The sequence below is a fragment of the Anarhichas minor genome, unplaced genomic scaffold (genome assembly GCF_050575085.1).
Source record: "Anarhichas minor isolate MPS153535 unplaced genomic scaffold, ASM5057508v1 ptg000071l, whole genome shotgun sequence".
NCBI lineage: Eukaryota > Metazoa > Chordata > Actinopteri > Perciformes > Anarhichadidae > Anarhichas > Anarhichas minor.
The window spans coordinates 4475099-4494923 of NW_027466517.1; the positions used below are offsets into that span (position 1 = coordinate 4475099).

The window sequence follows — 19825 nt, forward strand, 5'->3', positions numbered from 1 at the left end:
TTATTAAAATATGCAAGACTATCGAGCAAACATCAGCATTTTCCTTTTGCTTTAAGGTTTACCTTAACATATTGTGAGATGTATTTCAGTTATTAACTTGGGTTACAAAAATAAGGTAATGTGGCTTTTTATATGGATCTAATGAATCTTGAGTCTGAGTCCAGGCAATCAGGGTGTTAATCTATGTACAATATCTTGAGTAGAAACACTTGGAAAGTTACTTAGCACATGGTTGTGTGTAAGGGTGTCTGCACACGTTTTTTATTTGCATGTGTATGTATGTGTGTGGGCAATCAAAATGTTAGAGCTGGAAAAGCTAGTAGCCTGTCGATACAATGCAACAAACCTACACTATTCACAAATTCACACTTTTTTTGATGTTGTTGGCTTGCTTTCACAGAGAAGGGTATTACAAATGGACCAAAAGGATGACGTGTGATAATAGCTTTGGAATCTTCCTTTTGTTGAAATCCCAGATCAAGCCTTGGTGGTTCATTTCATCCAGAGAAACAATCTGGAGCACACAGATGTAATTAGTTTATTCAATTTAAATCGTATCCCAAAAAGCAACAGTCCCTATGAAAGACCAGATTTGATTCCCCTATCCAGCTTGTCTGCCGTAGTGTTATATGGAGTAACAGTAGTCTATGCTCATTATTTTTGAATGACTGCACAGTGCCTGTGAGTGAGCCAAAAGGGGCAGGATGTATTCTCACAACAGAGGCCTCCAAACATCTACACTTTAGTGAAAAAAACAGGGAGAAAACAGGGAGACAAGCGTTTCAGCTCACCAAGTAGCATCTCTGCGCTAGCAATCAGACTTCTGTATCTGTCTCAGCACAATAGGCTTGCCATCTAGGGTATTACTCTTTCTCTATTTTGAAGATCACCACTTTACTGCAATGCTACTGGATCTGACTGCAGTCTGCTTTGCTGTATGACACACTCCTACTTCGGAGGCAAACATCGTTAGCCGCCAAGGCCTCACTGACCTCAAGATGTTGGCTATGGCAGACAGTCTTGCAGGAGACAGTGAACTGAGGGCGGTCTGGATGCGAGGGGAAACCACTTGCTAAACAGCCAATCCTGTCAGCTCAGTAGAAAAGATGAGAAAGTAGAGAATCGTAAGTAGAAAAAGAGTGGGGCCAAAAGAAGAAAAGTAGTAGCTCTTTAAAGTGAGGTAAAGAGGGTTGACTAAGGGCTCTCAGCTGCTAAAGGAAACCTTTGTCTTTCTTCCCATAACGCAATGTGCCTCTAAAAATGATCAACCTTGGCTAATGATGAAAACTATATAGAAAGTATATCAGGGATTGGCCTACCCTGACCCTAGCTCTTCTTCTTGTCCACCTGCTGTGCATTTCCAGAGAATTCCACCCAATGTGATCTGTCTGTGCTTGGCCTTAGACTTGCAGGAGTCATGTACAGTCGTTGATGTTCAAACAGCTCTACAGAACCTGGCTGGATAAAGAAAAGCTACATGGCCCAGAGATTCACTCTTTCGCCATATTTTCTACTACCATTACCATCTTTTTTTCATACCAATGGGCACCCACTGTGTCACTCAATCAACACACCTTCCAGTGAAAGAAAAAAGAAAGTGGGCAAAGGAATTAACAGTGCAGGTAATTACTTGTATACGGTAAAGTGGTCCAATAGGTAGAATAGCAAAGAACGTTGATCTCAACTGAAGGTACGATGAGTTTGATTGATACAGTGTAATATGATTTAACCACTATCAAAAAGTAGTACCAACACACAGAGTACAAAACTAGTCCTTATATGCCCAGCTCCACTCAAGCTATAGTATGTTATGCAAGAACGTTTTACCAGATCCCCAGCCCCTCCCCTTTTCTGTTCCCAACTCCAGCCTGCAACATCCACAACCTGGAACTGTATTTCCCGTGGTCCTGCAAGGGTGTGTGTTTTCCTGTAATCCAATTAGGAAATCCATTTGAAATTGCTCCAATGCAAGGGAAAGGGAGAAAATTATTAGATTAATGACATAATCAGCAGGGCAGCCATCAAGCAGATAAATTGTCATGCGCATCGTGCTAAAATATCCAATTATCCTTTGTCCCCCAGCTCTTTGTGTTGAAGTTGGAACTGCCAGACAGCCAGAAGGTGGATCCCGGATTCCCACTGGTTCAGTCCTGCTGGCAGGTTTGCAGTACAGATGCCCCCCCCCCCCCCCCCCCCCCCCCCCCACACACACACACACACCCTAAGAGAAGAGGGCTTTAAAAGCCTGGTGCTTAGTGTACAGATCTAGATATGTAAATAGGTTCTATACAATAAAATTGTTCCCGATCCTCAAAAATAAATGGATGAAAAGTATCTGTGACATTTTTTTTTCCTCTTAATGGTTCCATTGTGCATACAGGGTTTCTTTTTTCCTTGAAGTTTCCAGTCCTTCCTTTGTTCTATTCAACAATTGTTTTTGCTTTATCTTACATAGCCTCCATTTATGAAGTTAACACATGCCTAAATTGGTTTGCACTGCATCTACTCTGTGCTGCACAAACAGAGTAATCTGCTGCACGATGCCAAAGGAAAACAATATGTTTTCTTTCTTTTACAAAGTGCTCCCCTCTTCTTACCTCCGAGGTGTGTCTGATGCTCTGTTCTGCTTCCAGATAATACTGTCAGGCAGTCATTTGTCAAAAGCCTCGAAAGCCATATCTGTTGCTAGAAAGAAAAAGTCGTTTACTGTACCTTGTTTTGCTGCAATATCAGAACAAAAATAATAATAAAACATCCTCCTTTGTTTTAGCTTGTGAGGTTGTTTTTCTTCTTATTTGTACTTTTTTATTCTTGTCTTTTATTTTTCTACAAAAACATAATTATTCTTCTTTTTTTTCCCTCCGGCCCAAACCCCAGAAATCCTTGACTATATTCCCTCAGGTATTAACAGGGTGTACAATCCCAGTGTAATTCCATGGGTGTCTGGCAAGTCCAGGCTGGCGTTTCAGCTCCTGACATATCTGTGGTTGACAACATGTTGGCCTTAAGTTTCTGCTGCTGCAGTGGCGGTAGCTTTTGCCTCAGCCATCAGAGTCCTGCCTGCGTGGGTGCATCCACAGGGCTATACCCGGGTGGTGGAGTGTGAGTGTGGGTGCGGATGCGGTAGGGTGTTATTCTGCCCGCTGCTGGGGAAGGTGTTGAAAGAGTGGAGCGAGGTGAGCCCCCCCATGGTGCTGGGGATCATGGTTATGGTGTTTGGTGTCATAAGAGGGATGTCGTCCGGTGAGCGCCTCATGGCCAGAGTGTAGTCCGGCGGACAGGCAGTCCTCAGCACCACGTCGTGCGGGTGCAGTGAGTCGCCCACTCCCCTGCAGTCCAGGTTCGAGTGCTGCTTCATCTGCAGGGACATGATCTCCTCCTCCTGAGTGTGAGCCAGGTCATTGGCGGCACTCCGCTGGGGACTGCAGCGCCTGTGGACGTCATGCCGGCGCTTGTCCTTCTTGTAGTAAAGGGCGGCGAAGGCCAGAATGTTGAGGAAGAGGAGGGAAGCTCCTACAGCGATGGTCACCGACAGCTCAGTGGAGTAGTCACGCTGGTCCACCAGATGTGGCTGAATGTGGCTGTCCTGGGTCTCGGTGGGGAACGGAGTCGGGTTAGGATGTTTGGTCACTAGAACCTTGGTCTTCGGGGTGCGGTTTGTAGCCTCAGGTGGAGGGATCTAAAGATGGGAGGAATAACGGTCAGAATATAATTGATTTGAAAAGTTTCAACAATGTTCAAGGACAAAAGGAGCATTTGTTCTTCTAGCACTTTAATTTCTATCAGGGTTGGGTTAACAACAATATAAACATTACATATATAGATGGGTTAGTACCAACCTTGGTTGTGGTGGGTATGAGCTGGGTGACCTCGTTGAGGCTGTGCAGATGAGGAACTAGCTCCAACCATAAGTTGACCTGAGGAAAGGGAAGAAAATAGAAAAAAGGGAAATCATTTACTGTCTTCCAACACATTTTCTATTGAAAAAGTCCTTACTTTTCCAAAGTCAAATTTCCCAACATCTTGATAGATTTTCAAACCATATTTGACTTTCTGACTCAAGGTAGGGAGGATGCTGTGAAAGACTACAGTGTTTGGATGGTTCAATACAGGTCTTTTAACCCAGAAAACCACTGTTTGTGTTTGTTACGTCTCAACAGAGTTTGAATCTTTGAATTATTTTCTCAATTTGAAGCCTTAGCCAACCAGGCTTTATAGTATAGTCAATCCAGCCGTCAGAGAACTTGCATTTACTCATTTTGTCCGTTCAGTCCTCTCCTCTCCACTCCTATAAACATCTTGCACTTGGGGCAGAGCTGTTTTGCGTTCAGGCAGCTCTTTGTAGGAGTGTGCGCTCAGTCTTCTTCAGACTTCTTGCCCATCTTTTGATGACAGCATGCTCACTCTGGCCAGTGCTCTCCCACACAGTGGGTGAACTGCCTGCCTGCTCTAATCGCCATGAAAAATACTGCTTGAATGGTCAATTTACTTTTAGTAATTAAGAATTTCATATTCTAGAAAACAGAATGGGGCAATAGTCTGGAATAAGACTTTTCCATAATCTCTTTTATTTTTTCCATATTTATCCCAACCTGAAATAACTCAAACTAAATTCTATACTTTTCCATACTGCGTAGGTTCCCTGCATGTATGAGGAGTGTCTTGAGAAGAGATTACCAAAATCAATATGACATTACATTATAATGAGAATGCAGTCAACCTGACAATGTGGACCCTAATTTCGCAAATGAATCTCAATGATTCAGAAAAAGAAGTAAAATTAGACAACAAATGAGTTAAAACCCGAAGCTTTTTTTCCAGATCAACAAAAGGGCAAGACTGCCTCCCTCATATAGAGTGTGACTGCAGGCAAACAACACGATAGGGTAGCTATAACCTTTGTTTATTAGTCTAGTTACATATTTATAATGGAAAGCAAAGTGACTCATGATTTACAGAAGATACTGATAGAGGCTAATGTGATCTGATTGGTCAGTAGTTGGGTTGTTGACATGTTTGAATATATCCTCTTCATTTGTCCTGGTCCAGAGCAGGTTAGCCAAGTAGCATAGATTAACATTGTAATCTATCATTATTAAAAGTTAGCCAGCACTGAGATTGTATAATAACCCAAATAGCTGGCTATCCACTGCAAATGTTATTATCTGATTAAATGGTTATCAGCCCTAAAGATATGGGTTAGAAGGGGCCTGCTTCGCATTCTAGTAGATTCAGAAGGCTGTTATCATCAATTTACAGGTTGATCATGGATACGAATACAAGAAGAAGAATACGACCCTGACCTCAAGTGGTGTAATTATAATGGGAGCAAAGGAGGAAGTCAGGTGACATAGTGTAAAGAGCAACAACGTCTGTGGAGGGAGTAGTAGATGGGTCTGGGTAGATGGATGGTTCAATACAGGTCTTTAACCCAGAAAACCACTGTTTGTGTCCCATGTAACTTAACATGACATAACGCAACACGTACATAAATTAAACAATGTCCGTATTTAAAACATGATCTCCTTAACCTAACCAGGTAGTTTTGTTTCAATTCACACAGTTGTTTAAAACTATGACTGTGTCACAGTCATGGTGCTGTTTGCACTTTATGAAGCATTAGAATGGAAGTGATAACAACAGATAACAGCATTTAATGGGCTGGGCTGTGCAAAATCGGTGTATTTGATTCCAGGATGGCTATTACAACGCATTCAAATGCATTTAGTGATATCTAACAGTACCTTGTTGGCACGGTAGTGCTCTTTGACCCGGGGCTTCAGTCCAATGTGTAAGTAGAGCTGGTCTTTCTGGTTGTAGCGTGTCCATGCCACCTCTTCAAAACGATTGGGCTTGGTGTGGATGAACTTGGTGTCCTGGGGAACAGGCTGGTTTGGATCCCTGACACAAAGAGTAAAGGAGGACACAGTTTCAAATGACAGAATTCACAGAGTGGCCAGATCTGCTGATGATTTTACAGCAGAACAATGCACTCTCATGAAAGATGCAATCCTCTCCTCACCAATCAGTTACAGAGATGTCACCATGTAGCTGTCAACTTGAGGCACAGGTAAAACTAAAGGTAAACTAAAGGTGGAGGTGAAGTTTTGGGACTGTCTGCTTATTAAAATGTTAATTCTGTCCTAAGTGTAGCTTCTCCCTCAGGCTAATCAGTGTAATTATGAAAATACTGTAATGTAGTGCTGAGCTGAACCCCCCTAGGTTTCCTATTAATCAACAGTTTTTGAGATATCACACCTGATAAAATAAAAAAGGTCAAAATGGGTATTTTTGCTCACAGTTGATTAGGTTTCTAAAGATTCTGATTGGATGAAAAGGTCTTAAGATAGCTAACAACCTCAGAAGTTTCCCTCATTTTAAGTTTGATTCAAATGCAAAAAAAAACAAGCATTTCACAGTTTTTAAATGGTGGGTGTCTTGTTGAGAGTGAAGCTATTTATATTAAATTCATAGATAAAAAGAAGCCTCCAGCCAAGCAGTAACTTGGAGTAAAGATGCAGTTAAACCATGCTGATCATTTCCATAAAGCATATGCTTCAGTCGTTGCTATAAACCAAACCAAGAAGTAGCTAGTAAATCTACTTTTGGTAAACACACAAATGAACTGCACAGTAAATACAGGTCTGTAACCCCATATCAACCCTTATACTCAGTATATACTGAGGAGCTTACAGAGCACATTCCACAGGGGACCCTGTGCTAAAAAGACCCCCTTACACTTAATCTGAGTAGAACAGAGCCAGCCATGTGAGCTATGGAGGCCCATTCAGACCCACTGAGAGCCCCATTGTCTGAGAGCGGCATATGGAGCCAGCCAGACCTCATCAGGAACACGCTTAACCATTCAAATTGGCGGCATAAATCTCCCAGGTACCCGGCATTCCACGTCAATTTTGGGTTATATATGTAGATCATTAGGCCTTTCTCTTCCCCTCAGGCTACTGGGCAGTGCACAGAAAAAGCCAATGTCCCCACATTAAGCTCTCCAAAAACAATTACCGCCATGACTACATGCTCTAAGGCAGCGCGAGAAAGAAGGGGGGGGGGAAAGATTTTAATTTTGTCCCATCAAGAATGTCACTCCTCAGGCCACTACCATTAATTAAGAATGTATTTGAAGATATGTAGAGGCTATCTGCATAGAATACCAATTACACTGTACAGTCCATAAAACACAATAGCACAATTCACTACTCCTAGTCATCAAGTCTAGGTTAATATTGAGGAAACACAATCACAATGACATTATCAATTAGTTCATGGTCTTAGTTAATGGTAACCGCATGTTCTACACTGCCGCAAGAGCTATTGCAGAACAACTGGCGACAAAAATAGTTTAAATAACCCTGTGGCAGACATTTACACTGCTATGTTATGCATATGAACATGTGCTTGTAAATCAGGTTGCTGGACTGGACAGATGATTTGGAAAATACCTTGTTTCAGTCATTAGGCATTCGCTGTGCATTGCAACCTGTTAGAGCTCATGCATCAGGTCAGTAATCAGACTCTGGCCTTATTGTGAAAACATTGCTTTCTTATTTGAACTGTAGTAGTGAGAGAAGGCGCTGTGTCAGTCCTGATTTTTTAAATTCAGATTTCTGTCACAAATTCATATTACCCGATCACCTCTCATTCCCCTCACCTGGACCTCCACGCCCTTCTCACCTGCAGCCCATTCCCTCATTAGCCCTCACTATTTAGGTCCCCTCACTTGCACTTATTCCCTGCCAGATTGTCTTGTGTGTCTCAGCCAAACTCTCCAGCGTTATATATAGTATTGTTCTGATCTGCCTGTTTTCTCGACCTTGGATTTTTGCCTGCCCCTTATTGGATTTGTTTGCCTTTTCCAAGTAAATAAATCTATACCTGAATTCTGTCTCTGAGTCATGCTCTTGACTTCCCGTACCTGTAATCCTTACAACTTCGCTTTGTGACATGATCTTTATTTCCATCCAGCTGCTCTACTGTTACTGTCCCACTGACTGAAGTTTTCTGATGCACATATGAAGCTTATTAGAAACCTAGTTTCCCCTATACATTGCCAAGACACTGGCGCTACCTGGGGAAACCAGATTCCTGTAATCCCCCCACTCCGATCTAATCAACAATCCCAATTACAGAAACCGGCTTTCTCTTATCAATTATCCGGGTCACTTAAACTGGGTTTCTTGTTTATATGACATTTAAGAAGCTTCCTAGAGAACGTGTAGCCCAGTTATTTAAGTGCACCGATTGATTGAAATTAATCTCTGCTATTTTATGATAGCTTGAGAAAAAGATGAAGGTAGCTAATGCAACATTATCAAACATTAACTAGTACAAAGGACAAATGCTGGATGTAAGTATAACAGCCAACACAACTAACATGATGGGGTTTAGTCATTCACAGCTAGAGCTTCAGCATACACTGAGTTTGAGCTGCAGCCACTTCAGTTGGTGCACTTAATGCGTAAAGCTAGACCTACATCTGACCTCAATTAACAGGCTTTGACAGAGCTAGGATGGCACTGTCCCGGTCCATGGGGATAACACATAGAAAGTGAGTTGTATCAGCTCTCAGGAGCCACGTTTGGAGTGTCATCATACCCTGTTTTGGCAAAGTTTGTCCAGTAGGTCATGACCACGGCACTGAGCATCACGTCATTCTTGGAGAAGTTGCAGGGAAAAAGCTCTGTTGGACCAATCATTGGTAGCCCAAACACATATGGGATCTCATCTCCATGTGCTGCGTCTGCCCACGGTGGGACCTAATGAGCAGCAGAGGAATCAGATCAGATCAGTATTATTACATTAATGTGACATAGACAGGACACTGAAAGGCATTCTGTTTTTCACAGAGTGGGTATTATGACCATAGACGGAGACACAGACAGATCAATGTAGCTGGAAAAATACAATACATTTGAGAGAGGAAATGAGATACCTTTTAACATATCAGGCCCATTATTCATTGTATTACTGAAAAATATGCCAAAAGAAAATATGTGGGTTTAATCCCTACTCCTCACTTTCTTTCAGGACTGCTTAACTAGTCATTGTAGCTTTGTATAAGCAAAACACTAAATAAGCAGAACGTAGTTATACAAGTAAAACTAGGAGTAAAGACTAAGGAATCCCAACTTAGTCAGTTACAATTATGCAATTGGTATAAGATCAGACCTTGTTCTGTGACATTATGTGCTGTACCTATTTACTGTCTAAGCTGCCTTCATGTCACAAATCAGAAGCAGATTTCTGCCCAAATCGGACACAAATAAGCTTATTCTATAACTTTGTGAGGATGTGGCTGTAGGCAGTCTGCTTTTCAGTGATGGTTTCATTGTATTACAGTAATTATAGAAAATTTCATTGTGTACAACAATTATGTTAGTACAGTTAAATCCTCCAGGTGTGTTCAAGCTGAGGAAAATGAAAATCTCAGAGGTGGTGCAATTGTATACAAAGTCAATAGTAAGATGCAAACGGATGCAAAAGGATGCTGGTTTGCTCCACATGGTGCAAACTGAGGCAAAGACATGCCCGCATGAAGTGACTATATTTTAACTTCAGAGTCAACTGGTGTGGAGAAAAAACTGGATGAACTAGATTTCCTGGTAAATGATGAGATCAGTGCACAGTCTGAGCAGGAAAACACACAAACTGTCTTTTCTTTCTGTTTATTTTAAAGGTGCTGAATCCCAAATTCAGAGCACGTCTATAATTGAGAGATGTATGTTAACAGTTCAAATAACGGAAACAGTGTTGAATGGTGGGGAATCAGTGGTTGGGTGCTGCCATTACGCAATGACGTATGAGTTTTTTAGATATAAAATGCTGCAATTACCAGTAATACATGAATCTTACTACTCATAATATCAGTTTGATCTTAGATTAGTATGTATGATTTTCTTTGTGAGCAGTAACTGAAAGCTTTACCCAAAGAGATGAGGAACAAGCCAGCAGTATTTTGAGACTTTTATCATATTATTGACGATCCATTAACTAGACCCACCTGTTCTGTCTGACAGTGGTGGTAGAAGGCATAGAAGTATGTTGGTGACCCAAAGCTGGAGTGCAGGTCAGCTGTGGCGATAGCCGGTGCCACCCATTGGTGATCGGTGAAAAGGGCCAGCAGTGTTTTCCGGCGTGTCTCTGGGTTGTGCCTGTCAGCCCAGTCTGTGTACATGAACTTGATGGTCTCTCGGAGGATGTCTTTCCCCTCTGGGTAGCCATACAGGTCATCCACAAAGCTGGACACGGCGTAGTCAAAGTCGTTAGCCTGAACTCCGTTTTCATTGTCCACAATAAGCTCCACGAATTTAAGGCCCTCGCCCTGGTTAACTCCCAGCATGATATCGTAGTTGAGGAACTCGCCTTGAAAGAGATGGTGCAGAATGGTTGTTAAAAGTACAAATATAAGGCAAGCACATTGTTAGAAATGGCTGTCTCTTAAGCAAAGTGAATTGATACCTTGCTCCATGAGTATCTGAGGGTCATCAGGTATAACATCTCCATCAATAACAGGTCCAAAGGCAATATGGTAGCGGGCTGGCTGGATGTCTTGATCCACCAGCTCCTTGTAATGTTTCCTCTGAAGGCACCCCACCAGCTCCACAGTGTCCTCCAAGTTACAGCCCACCTTACGGGCCAGCATCCGGGCATACTTGGCTGGCTGAAAACTGACAGCCCAGCTGGACAGAGCTGTGCCGCTCTGGGCAATGGCCCTCTGGAACAGTCCTGGAGACAAAAACAACAGAGCAGGAGACAAAGCAACATATTGAAATGATGGAATCTCTGCTGTTACATAAAGTAATATACAACGTATAACTTGAGGAAATCAGGCAGGCGTCGAGATGAAGTATTAGGACTAAAAATAATTTCCTTTTGAGGCAAGGTGCTAGAAATATTCATCTTACCTTGATACACTTAATAAGGTTTATGTCACACTCATCAGTTTCTGTCTGCAGTTTTCAGTCTGCTTGGTTGAAGGGTAAGGCTTATGATATTCTATATGAGTTTCATCGATGAGCCACACCGTTGCACTGGGTGACATTTTCAAGAATCAGGGTTAACTTCATCGTCATTCAGACTATTCACTGGGCAAGTGCACAGCAGAAGGAAAGACGGTTGCATCCGGCTCACAGGTTTAATAAACAAAGCTAATTCTGTCATTCGGCAGCCTGAGCTTGTGTAGTTGTACTTTAAGAAGGTGATCAGTGGCTTATAATGCATCTGTCACTGAAAAAAAGCATGTACATTTATCTACAGAAAAGGTCAAAACAACGTGGTAAAGCTTATTAACCTGAGTGCATTGTTTTGTTATTTCACCTATATTTACTTTTGACAAAGACAAAAGAAAATGTCTGATATTAACCCCTAAATATACACAACTTCTAGTTTATCAGAATTTAAAAACCAGGATGAAGTAACTTCCCACTGTCTGTTGTACAGTTCTATGATCACATCATTTTCCTACAAATTCTTTAATATGTGGGTCCGTCAAGCAGAAAAAACTACTTCTATCAGCCCGGTCCATAGATAGATAGATTCTTTATTTGTCCCTGTGGGGAAATTGATTTGCAGCACAATCACAATAATGAAGAATCACATCAAAAAGACAACACATCTAATTTTGAATAACCAGTTCAGACTGAAATGTGTCCATTCTATCCTTTCTTTCTTCATTCAACCTCTGTAAAACAACGGTCAAATACACAGCCAGTACAGTTTACATGATAACTTTGTGGTAATATGTTTTTTGGACCTGTTGAATCTCTATGTTACTGCATCAAACAAATGAATGACTGGATGCAGATACCATTGAGATCATTGTCTTTGAACCACAGAAGGAAAGACAGAAGGTTGGCTCTCACCTTAACTTCCTCTCTCATGAATCAGAATGAAGCCAGAAGTCTTGGTGTTCCTCTGGATATTAAATTACAATAGCTGCTACAATAGCAGGTGGTATTAGAAAAGCCATGGCAGACCACATTCAGGTCAAAGCTATAACTATGCTATAGTACGTGTAATGGCTTAAAACATGTTTTTTTAGCTTAGCTTTTAAATAGCCTACATTTAAAGTGGATGGTGAGGTTTTGTCCCTATATTTTCTATATCTTGCCTTTACTTTTTAATTGTTAATGTTTTATTCATATTTGTATTATTCTGTGAAGCACTTTGAATTGCCCCACTTATGAAATGTGCCATACAAATAAAGCTGCCTTGCCGAGTCAGCGGGCAGAACACATGCGAGATATAGGTTGCTAGTGGCAGTGCAAATTACGTTGCCGCGGATTTAAACAAATTTGGTATGACCTGACAGGTGAGGGTCTCGTGACCGACAGCCCTCACCTGTCAGGTCATACCAAATTTGTTTAAATCCGCGGCTAAAAATAGTTCCAAACAAATGCACTATTTCCTCCGATGTGAGTGATATTGTCTAAAAACTACAGTGCTCGGCTGTTTTAGGAAATTACTAAGCCTTTTTTTAAGAATAGAAATTTCTGTCCCATTTTTAAATCTTCCCAGTGACTCAGTGAGCTTGGGGCCGAGAGCCACAGATGGGTTAGGAAAATCAGAGAGTTCTGAGGAAAGGATCAACACATTGTTGGTTTTGGTGCTGAAGAATAACACTAGCCATATTGTTACCTAGATAGATTTTTTTTGAATCTAATTTTTGAATATAAAATTGAGTGTGTCTTTAAAACCTGTCCAATCGCCTCCTTGTAGTTGTGGTGCATTTACACCAAGCATGCTTGGAGCAGTTTATATGTTATACTTTTAGGAGTGTTTCGTCTTGTCTAGTAGTTTGTTTGACCGGGTGAAAACAACACTCTTTGAATTTATCTCACCATCACAGTTGGGTGTTGTAGTTATAGTTAAAAGCAGAGTTGATAATATTGAGAAACAAGCAAGAGTATGCTAGATAGATGGACGTAGCTAGCAGTACTAGCTCCAAAGGTTGCTCAATCTAGCAAGAAAGAAAGTCGGCAACACAGTTCCTTCAGGACTCCCTCCAAAGCCACTCACCCAAAATGATCATTATCAACATTAACAACCAACATGGCTATTGTTAGTACTCACAGCTTGTGGAAGACAAGATTTTTTTTTTTTGTCACAGCAATTATATTCATTAATTGCTGTCAGGATGTAATGAGGATTTCAACAAACATATCAAAAATGTTGCTGCAGAAGATTACCAAACCTACTTTTAAATGCAGGAAAAGCAGCTCATGTATGCAAAGAAACACTTCACTCAAGACACACAATCATTAAGAACCCACAACCCGCCGGCGGGATGGAAAAGCATGTTCTCCTAAAAACAATTGCCAAAACTACACCATTTATCATAAACAGAAGCTGGTCCTTGAACACATCATGTGTGACGAACGCTTCCAGAAACGCTTAAAATTGTGATATTTCATTACAAATATTTTCAATATTCTACATGTAGAGGTTTGCCCCGAATAAACCGTTTACTTTCAACAGATCCTATAAAAAAACATGAAATTCTGCACTCCTCATTGCAACTAGGAAGCTATGATTGATTCGGTGAGACTAACAGTCACGTGACAAGAACTCAGTGAAACTTTGAATGAATGGCAGGCTGCTGAGCGGAGAGGAGAGGCTGGAAGTACAGGTTGTAAAAATGTGAACAACTTAATATATAAAGCATGTGGAGTGTCCATTGTTGTATATAGAATCCATTATTTTATAAATTTTTGTAAAATATATTATCAAAGAAATTCAACTTGTGTTTTTTTCTTTTTTCATGATTTATGGCATTGTTATACTGCACAACAGACATTTTTGACTTCTCTCTACCTCTAGCCATGATTGTGATGTTTCCATAGAGGAGCAGGACTCACATATTGCAGTAAACTGTGTTGTGTTTCCTCTGCACTAAGCTCTCACCAGGTCACACACGACTGAGGTGCACATACAGTACTGCATGCATACTGGTATATTCATGAAGGTCCCACGTGAACTCCTCGGTGACTCAGGATCTTTACCTTTGGTAGAGTTGCTCCAGCGGTTGCCCTCGGAGTAGTGAGACAGCGTGAGCAGGTTGACACAGGAAGCCCCAGCGCCGGAGCCAAACACAGTGATACGTAACGGGTCGCCACCGAATGCAGCAATGTTCTCACTGGTCCAACGCAGAGCCTGGATCAGGTCCAGCAAGCCGTAATTCCCTTTGGCGGCCTGGTCCCCTGTGCTCAGGAATCCTGCACGAGAGGACAAAGAACAGAGGAGATGTTAGTTGTATCCTTCTTTTCATTGCTATTAGTGTCTTAAGCAGAAGGGTTCAGTAGCAATAATGATTACTTCACCCAACCAACAACTGACATGAATGTATAAAAGAGATCTAATGGCAATATCATGTATAGCATTTACTGTTTCGATGGTTTTTCATTACTGAAAGGAAGAGAGGTTGTAATGGTGCTACTCAAACGCCTCAAATGAAGATATGATTCCTGTAAGAAGCCCTACACACGTTGACATAGGAGTTCACAACCAATACATTATTCATTGGTGAAATAAACATACAAAAGAAGAGCTTTTACAAGGAAATGTTATACTTCCATAAATAAAAGGATTCTACAATTGAATCTTCATGAAAAAGACAAGTGATGAAGAATCAGGAGGACAGGACAGAGGAGGGGAGCTGATGATGGTCATTAGACATAAGTAAGTTTTCTCTCTGTAATGTTGTTACTATGGAAATGTTCTGTAAGAGCATCAGACCATAGTCCATAACTATGTATCTATGTAATTATCAGAAGCAGGACCCTGCGAGTTATTGATTTTGCTCCTACATTGTCACCACGAGGCCAACATTGATAGATGAGAGGGAAGAAGACACAGGGTAGGAAATTTACATATTTTTTAGGGGGCAATTTTTGCCCCCACTGACTGAAATCCAGGGGCATTTTCAAAATAATTTGTTCAAAATAATAAATATACTTATTTAGGCTTACAGTATATGAGCAATTGTCATCAAATGGCAATAATAAGACTATTAGGCAGTAGTCTACAGATTCAAAGTGTTTTCTTAGATTTTTTAAACAAAAAACAAACATAAATCAGACAATCATATTCAATTTTATTCTTATTTCTTTGTGGTTATTTATTGTTATTATTACATTTTTTAAACAACTATTAACAATTATTAAGTCAACGATGCCTTGATTACATCAGTCATTGTATGGAATTATTGAGAAAGATATTTTTGTAGCACCTCAAATATTGTGATATTACCCATTCTTGTCCTGAACTTATGCATTAGTCATTGTGTGGAATTTTTGAGAAAAACATTTTTATAGCACCTTAAAAATTAAACAAATGTGCCATTTGAAGGTACAAATTCAGTTCATTGTTTTTGCTTACTAAAATATCTTAATTGACTGTCAGTCAGGTATTATTCATTTCCAGCAACCCTCAAATCAAAGAATAAAGACACTTTTCGCACAATTTAGGTGTATTTTCCCTTTAACTCACGAGATGCAGGTAGCATGTTTTATACTTGATGTGAATATAATTCATTTAATCTAATTTCCATTATGCAATATGTATACTTTGTTGGCATCTTATTCTGAAAACCGGATGTTCGTCTGAAGAAACCGGATGTTGTCTCACGTTGGAGATAACTCGTTCTCACTGCTAACGCTTGGTCAGTGTCCCTCGGCGTCTGATACCAACGCACTGAGGCACTCTTTAGTGTCTGTATTGCTTTCAACTAACTCTAATGTAAAGCCGTCTTCTAACGACGTGGATCATTAGACGCTCAGAGGAACTGATGGAGTATGAAGATGTAAGAAGTCTGCTTTGGGAGGAGGTAGGGATAGTTTTGTTGCGTAAAGTAAACCTCAAAACAAAATAAACCTTTGTCCAAAACTCACACTAGAGGGGAACCTAGAGGGTTAGGGTTTGAGGCGTAGGGCAAGTTGGGAATGAGATTCAGATAAAAAGTAAAACTAGAAAATGCATTTCCTGCTGAAAATGCGTTGGAATGCTGAAAGCTGAAATTAATTGTCAAAAAATTGCTGAAAATTAAGAAATGGGAGACTACCCGTCTGAAAAATGTTGAAGCTTGAAAGCATTTAAACTGCACTGCTGAAAACCCTTCTAGTTGAAATGTCTCACTATGGTGTCTGTAGCTGAAAGTATGAGGAAGAAGGCTTTGAAAGTTGAAGAAGTTTAACAGGATTTGAAGATTTTCTCCATAGAGATCCCATTCAAAAGAAAATTGCAAAAAGCTTAATAATTCAAAAAGTTGAAAGATTACAAATATGAAAAGTCATATCACCCTCTCCTGAAACAGCTGAACATTTTGATATTCGAATGGTTTCTGTAGCTTAAGAAAATTTCAGCGGTAGTGACATTTGTTGTAGTAGTAGTAGAAGTTGTAGTTGTAGTAGAAGTATTATTAGCAGTAGAAGTATTAGTAGCATTTGAATAAGTACTAGTTGTAGCAGTAGTGGTATTTGTAGTAGCAGTAGTAGTAGAAGTTGTAGTCGAAGTATTAGTAATTAGAAGAAGTAGTAGTATCAGTAGTCGTAGTATTTAATATAACAGTAGTAGTAGTAGAATAAGTAGTAGCAGTAGTAGTAGTACTAGTAGCAGTCGTACTAATAGCTGTAGTAGTATTAGTACTGGTAGTAGCAGGAATAGCAGTAGTAGCAGTTGTGGTATATGTAATAATAGTAGTGGTAGTGGTAGTAATATCAGTAGTGGTAGTAATAATATTGATGGTATCAGTAATAGCAGTAGTAGTTGTAGCAGTAATAGTAGCAACAGCAAAAGTTGCAGTAGAAGTAGTAGCAGTAGTAGTAGTAGTGATACTAGAAATATTAGTAGCAGTAGTAGTAGTTGTCGCAGTATTAGTAAGAGCATTCATTATTTCAACAAAAAAGCCTAATTTTGAGCTTAACGTTTAAATACAGTTAATCCATGAGGCTTTTATTTTGAAAGGGTGGGACTGGGTGGGGGAGAGAGGGGGAGAGGAGACATAATCTTAATGTTTGACACACATAAACAGAGTTTATTAAATGACAGGCTTCATCACAAGCATTTCAGTTAGAATTCACTCTTTGGGGCTTTTATTTTGAAATGGGGTGTGGGCGGGGGGGGGGGGGAGAGGAGACATAATCATAATGTTAGATAAACAAACAGGTTATTAAATGACAGGCTTCATCACAAGCATTTAAGTTTGAATTCATTTTGTGGGGCCTTTACTTTAAAATGGGGTGTGTGTGGGGGGGGAGTCCTTAAAATCTCTAAGACCTGAATGACTGTATGAGAGAGAGAGAGAGAGAGAGAGAGAGAGAGAGAGAGAGAGAGAGAGAGAGAGAGAGAGAGAGAGAGAGAGAGAGAGAGAGAGAGAGAGAGAGAGAGAGAGAGAGAGAGAGAGAGACTCTGATCTCTCTGGCAATCTTTCTCATTTGGAGATTGTCCTGTTTTATCATTTACAGCTTACATGACTATTGTCCTGCTCTGCCATGTCTTTCCTCGTCTCTCCCTCTTGTGTCGCGGTGTGTGTTTATCTCCTTCGAATCAGGAAACTTATCAGAATACCCATATTTGATTGGCTGAGCTGCATCACGTATATCTCTAAATCATGTGTGTGCGGCTTTTATTTTAAAATGGGGTGTGTGTGTGTGTGTGTGGGGGGGGGGGGTCCTGTAAAAAAGCTCTAAGATCTGAATGACTGTATGAGACACAGAGAGAGAGAGAGAGAGAGAGAGAGAGAGAGAGAGAGAGAGAGAGAGAGAGAGAGAGAGAGAGAGAGAGAGAGAGAGAGAGAGAGAGAGAGAGAGAGAGAGAGAGAGAGAGAGAGAGAGAGAGAGAGAGAGAGAGGAGCGCATGTGTGTCTGTGAGTCTGTGTGTTTATCAACATCACTAATGATCTTAATCAGAAACACCTGTGTCCTTGCAGCCTTTTCATGGAGATTAAACAGGGAAACACCTCTCAAACAAATCCTCAAAACTCCCATAACCGTAGCTCCTATTGCTCCGATATTAATAAATGAGAGGAAGGATGAGTTGAAGAACAGATCCTGTAAAAATTGTGTCTGTAGTGTAAAAAATGTGGCTGAACTGGCGATTTAGAAATGGGGGTACCGTGTTCTGTGGAAGATGTTTTTGAAGTAAAATTTAACATTGGTCTCTATGGAGCAGAAAGTTGGTTTTCCTCTCAATTACAGGCTTCTGTGTCAAATGTGTAAATCTGTGGGATTCCACAGTCATTTGTCTACGACAAGGACAATATTAGCTACTTCTACATCCAGAAATGATGCATGAAGAGTGAAGATTGTGGACACAGTGGCAAAAGACAAATGTTTTTTTCACAAGAATCTCAAGCTGCTCTTCACTCTAGCGGTGACATCACGCACTCTAAGCTGCGCAATACACACCCATTATAAAGTCAGAAAAGGAGTGAAAAAATCATAAAAGTTAAAATGGGACAGTTCAAAAAGTATAAAAGATATCAAAAAGCTGAATAATGCGGCAATAGATCAGGGTTTTCTCAACATTTTAAAGTTTAAATGGTGTCTGTAGCTGAAAGTATGAGGTAGAAGGATTTGAAAGTTGAAGAGGATTTGAACATTTTCTCCATAGAAACCCATTCAAAATAAAAATTGCAAAAAGCTTAATAATTCATAAAGTTTAAAGGTTAGAAATATGAAAAGTCATAGCACCCCTCTGCTGAAAGAGCTGAACATTTTGATAGTTGAACGGTTTCTGTAGCTTAAAATATGAAGGAGCAGAAGAGTTTCAAAAAGTGTACGGAAGAAATATAATATAAGGAAGAATAAAGATTTGAAGAACAATAGTTGGAATGCTTAACAGCATTCCAACAATAAAGATTCGAAGAACAATAGTTGGAATGCTTAACAGCATTCCAACAAAATATCAAATCATTTGAGGAACTTTCTCATTTGGGAAAAACAGTGAATTATCCAGAATAAAATGAAAAACATGAACACCATCAGGGACACAACTATTTAACTATATATGTTTTAAACTTATTTCAAAAATCTACTTTTGAAACATCCAAGCATAACTAGATGACGAGGCATATTCCTCCTTTGTAAAAGGAAAATCAACAAGCCTGGCTGTTTCATCATTTGCTGCAATAAAACAAGAGTTATTGCCCCGTAGGGCCACACTTAAAGTATGGATACGCTAAAGATAACACTGACAGGGAGAGACGTGTCTAAATCTATGATCCAACCTCAAATAGAACATACAGAGAGATGATGACATAGAGTCGTGTGCCACAACAAAAGATCTTTGTTTTTTTCAGACCGAAACAGATTTGTTTTCTCGAAGCAAAGACATAAAATTAATAACTTCCAAAATCCTCTCAATTGGCCCAAACAAATCTGATGTAAGTCGGTTCCTTTTCTATTTTCAGAGAAAAAAACATGTTGTGATGGAGAGTTTTTAGCATCTAACTGACATCTAACCGTGTATAATTACAGTTCAACCCTACCAGTGTTGACTTAAGGTCTTCTTATGTTGTGATACATGTGGAAATGCACATTGATAACTGATGTCTTTACTAGTCACCTTAACTTAAGTACAACACACATCGGCCATATCGTCAGTGACGGGCACAGCAGGGCTGACTGTGTGAAAATGGACCGAACGTCTCAGTAAATGTCATGTGCTTTTTCAAATGGTGATGCTATTAAAGGATGGTTTATTACAACCTACTCATTGTTGTAGTTTTGTATTGATTGAGATAACATTGTACCCACCAAAGGAATTTGAACTAAAATGTCAGATTGGGGAAGAGTCAGACTGTAAAACAGGTTTA

The 19825-nt window shown here is 40.2% G+C and overlaps 1 protein-coding gene across 8 annotated transcripts in view; it reads right to left on the reverse strand.

Moving 5' to 3' along the window:
* Positions 1–3082: 3082 nt before the first annotated feature.
* Positions 3083–19825, reverse strand: part of nlgn1 (neuroligin 1) — a 304475-nt gene continuing 287732 nt past the window's right edge. For all 8 annotated transcript variants that reach the window (XM_076079313.1, XM_076079311.1, XM_076079312.1 and 5 more), the window contains 7 exons: positions 14043–14228; positions 10474–10740; positions 10016–10377; positions 8611–8771; positions 5745–5901; positions 3840–3917; positions 3083–3679 (listed from right to left, as the gene is read on the reverse strand). In XM_076079313.1, coding sequence (XP_075935428.1) covers positions 3083–3679; positions 3840–3917; positions 5745–5901; positions 8611–8771; positions 10016–10377; positions 10474–10740; positions 14043–14228 — 1808 coding nt within the window. The remainder of the gene's footprint in view (positions 3680–3839; positions 3918–5744; positions 5902–8610; positions 8772–10015; positions 10378–10473; positions 10741–14042; positions 14229–19825) is intronic.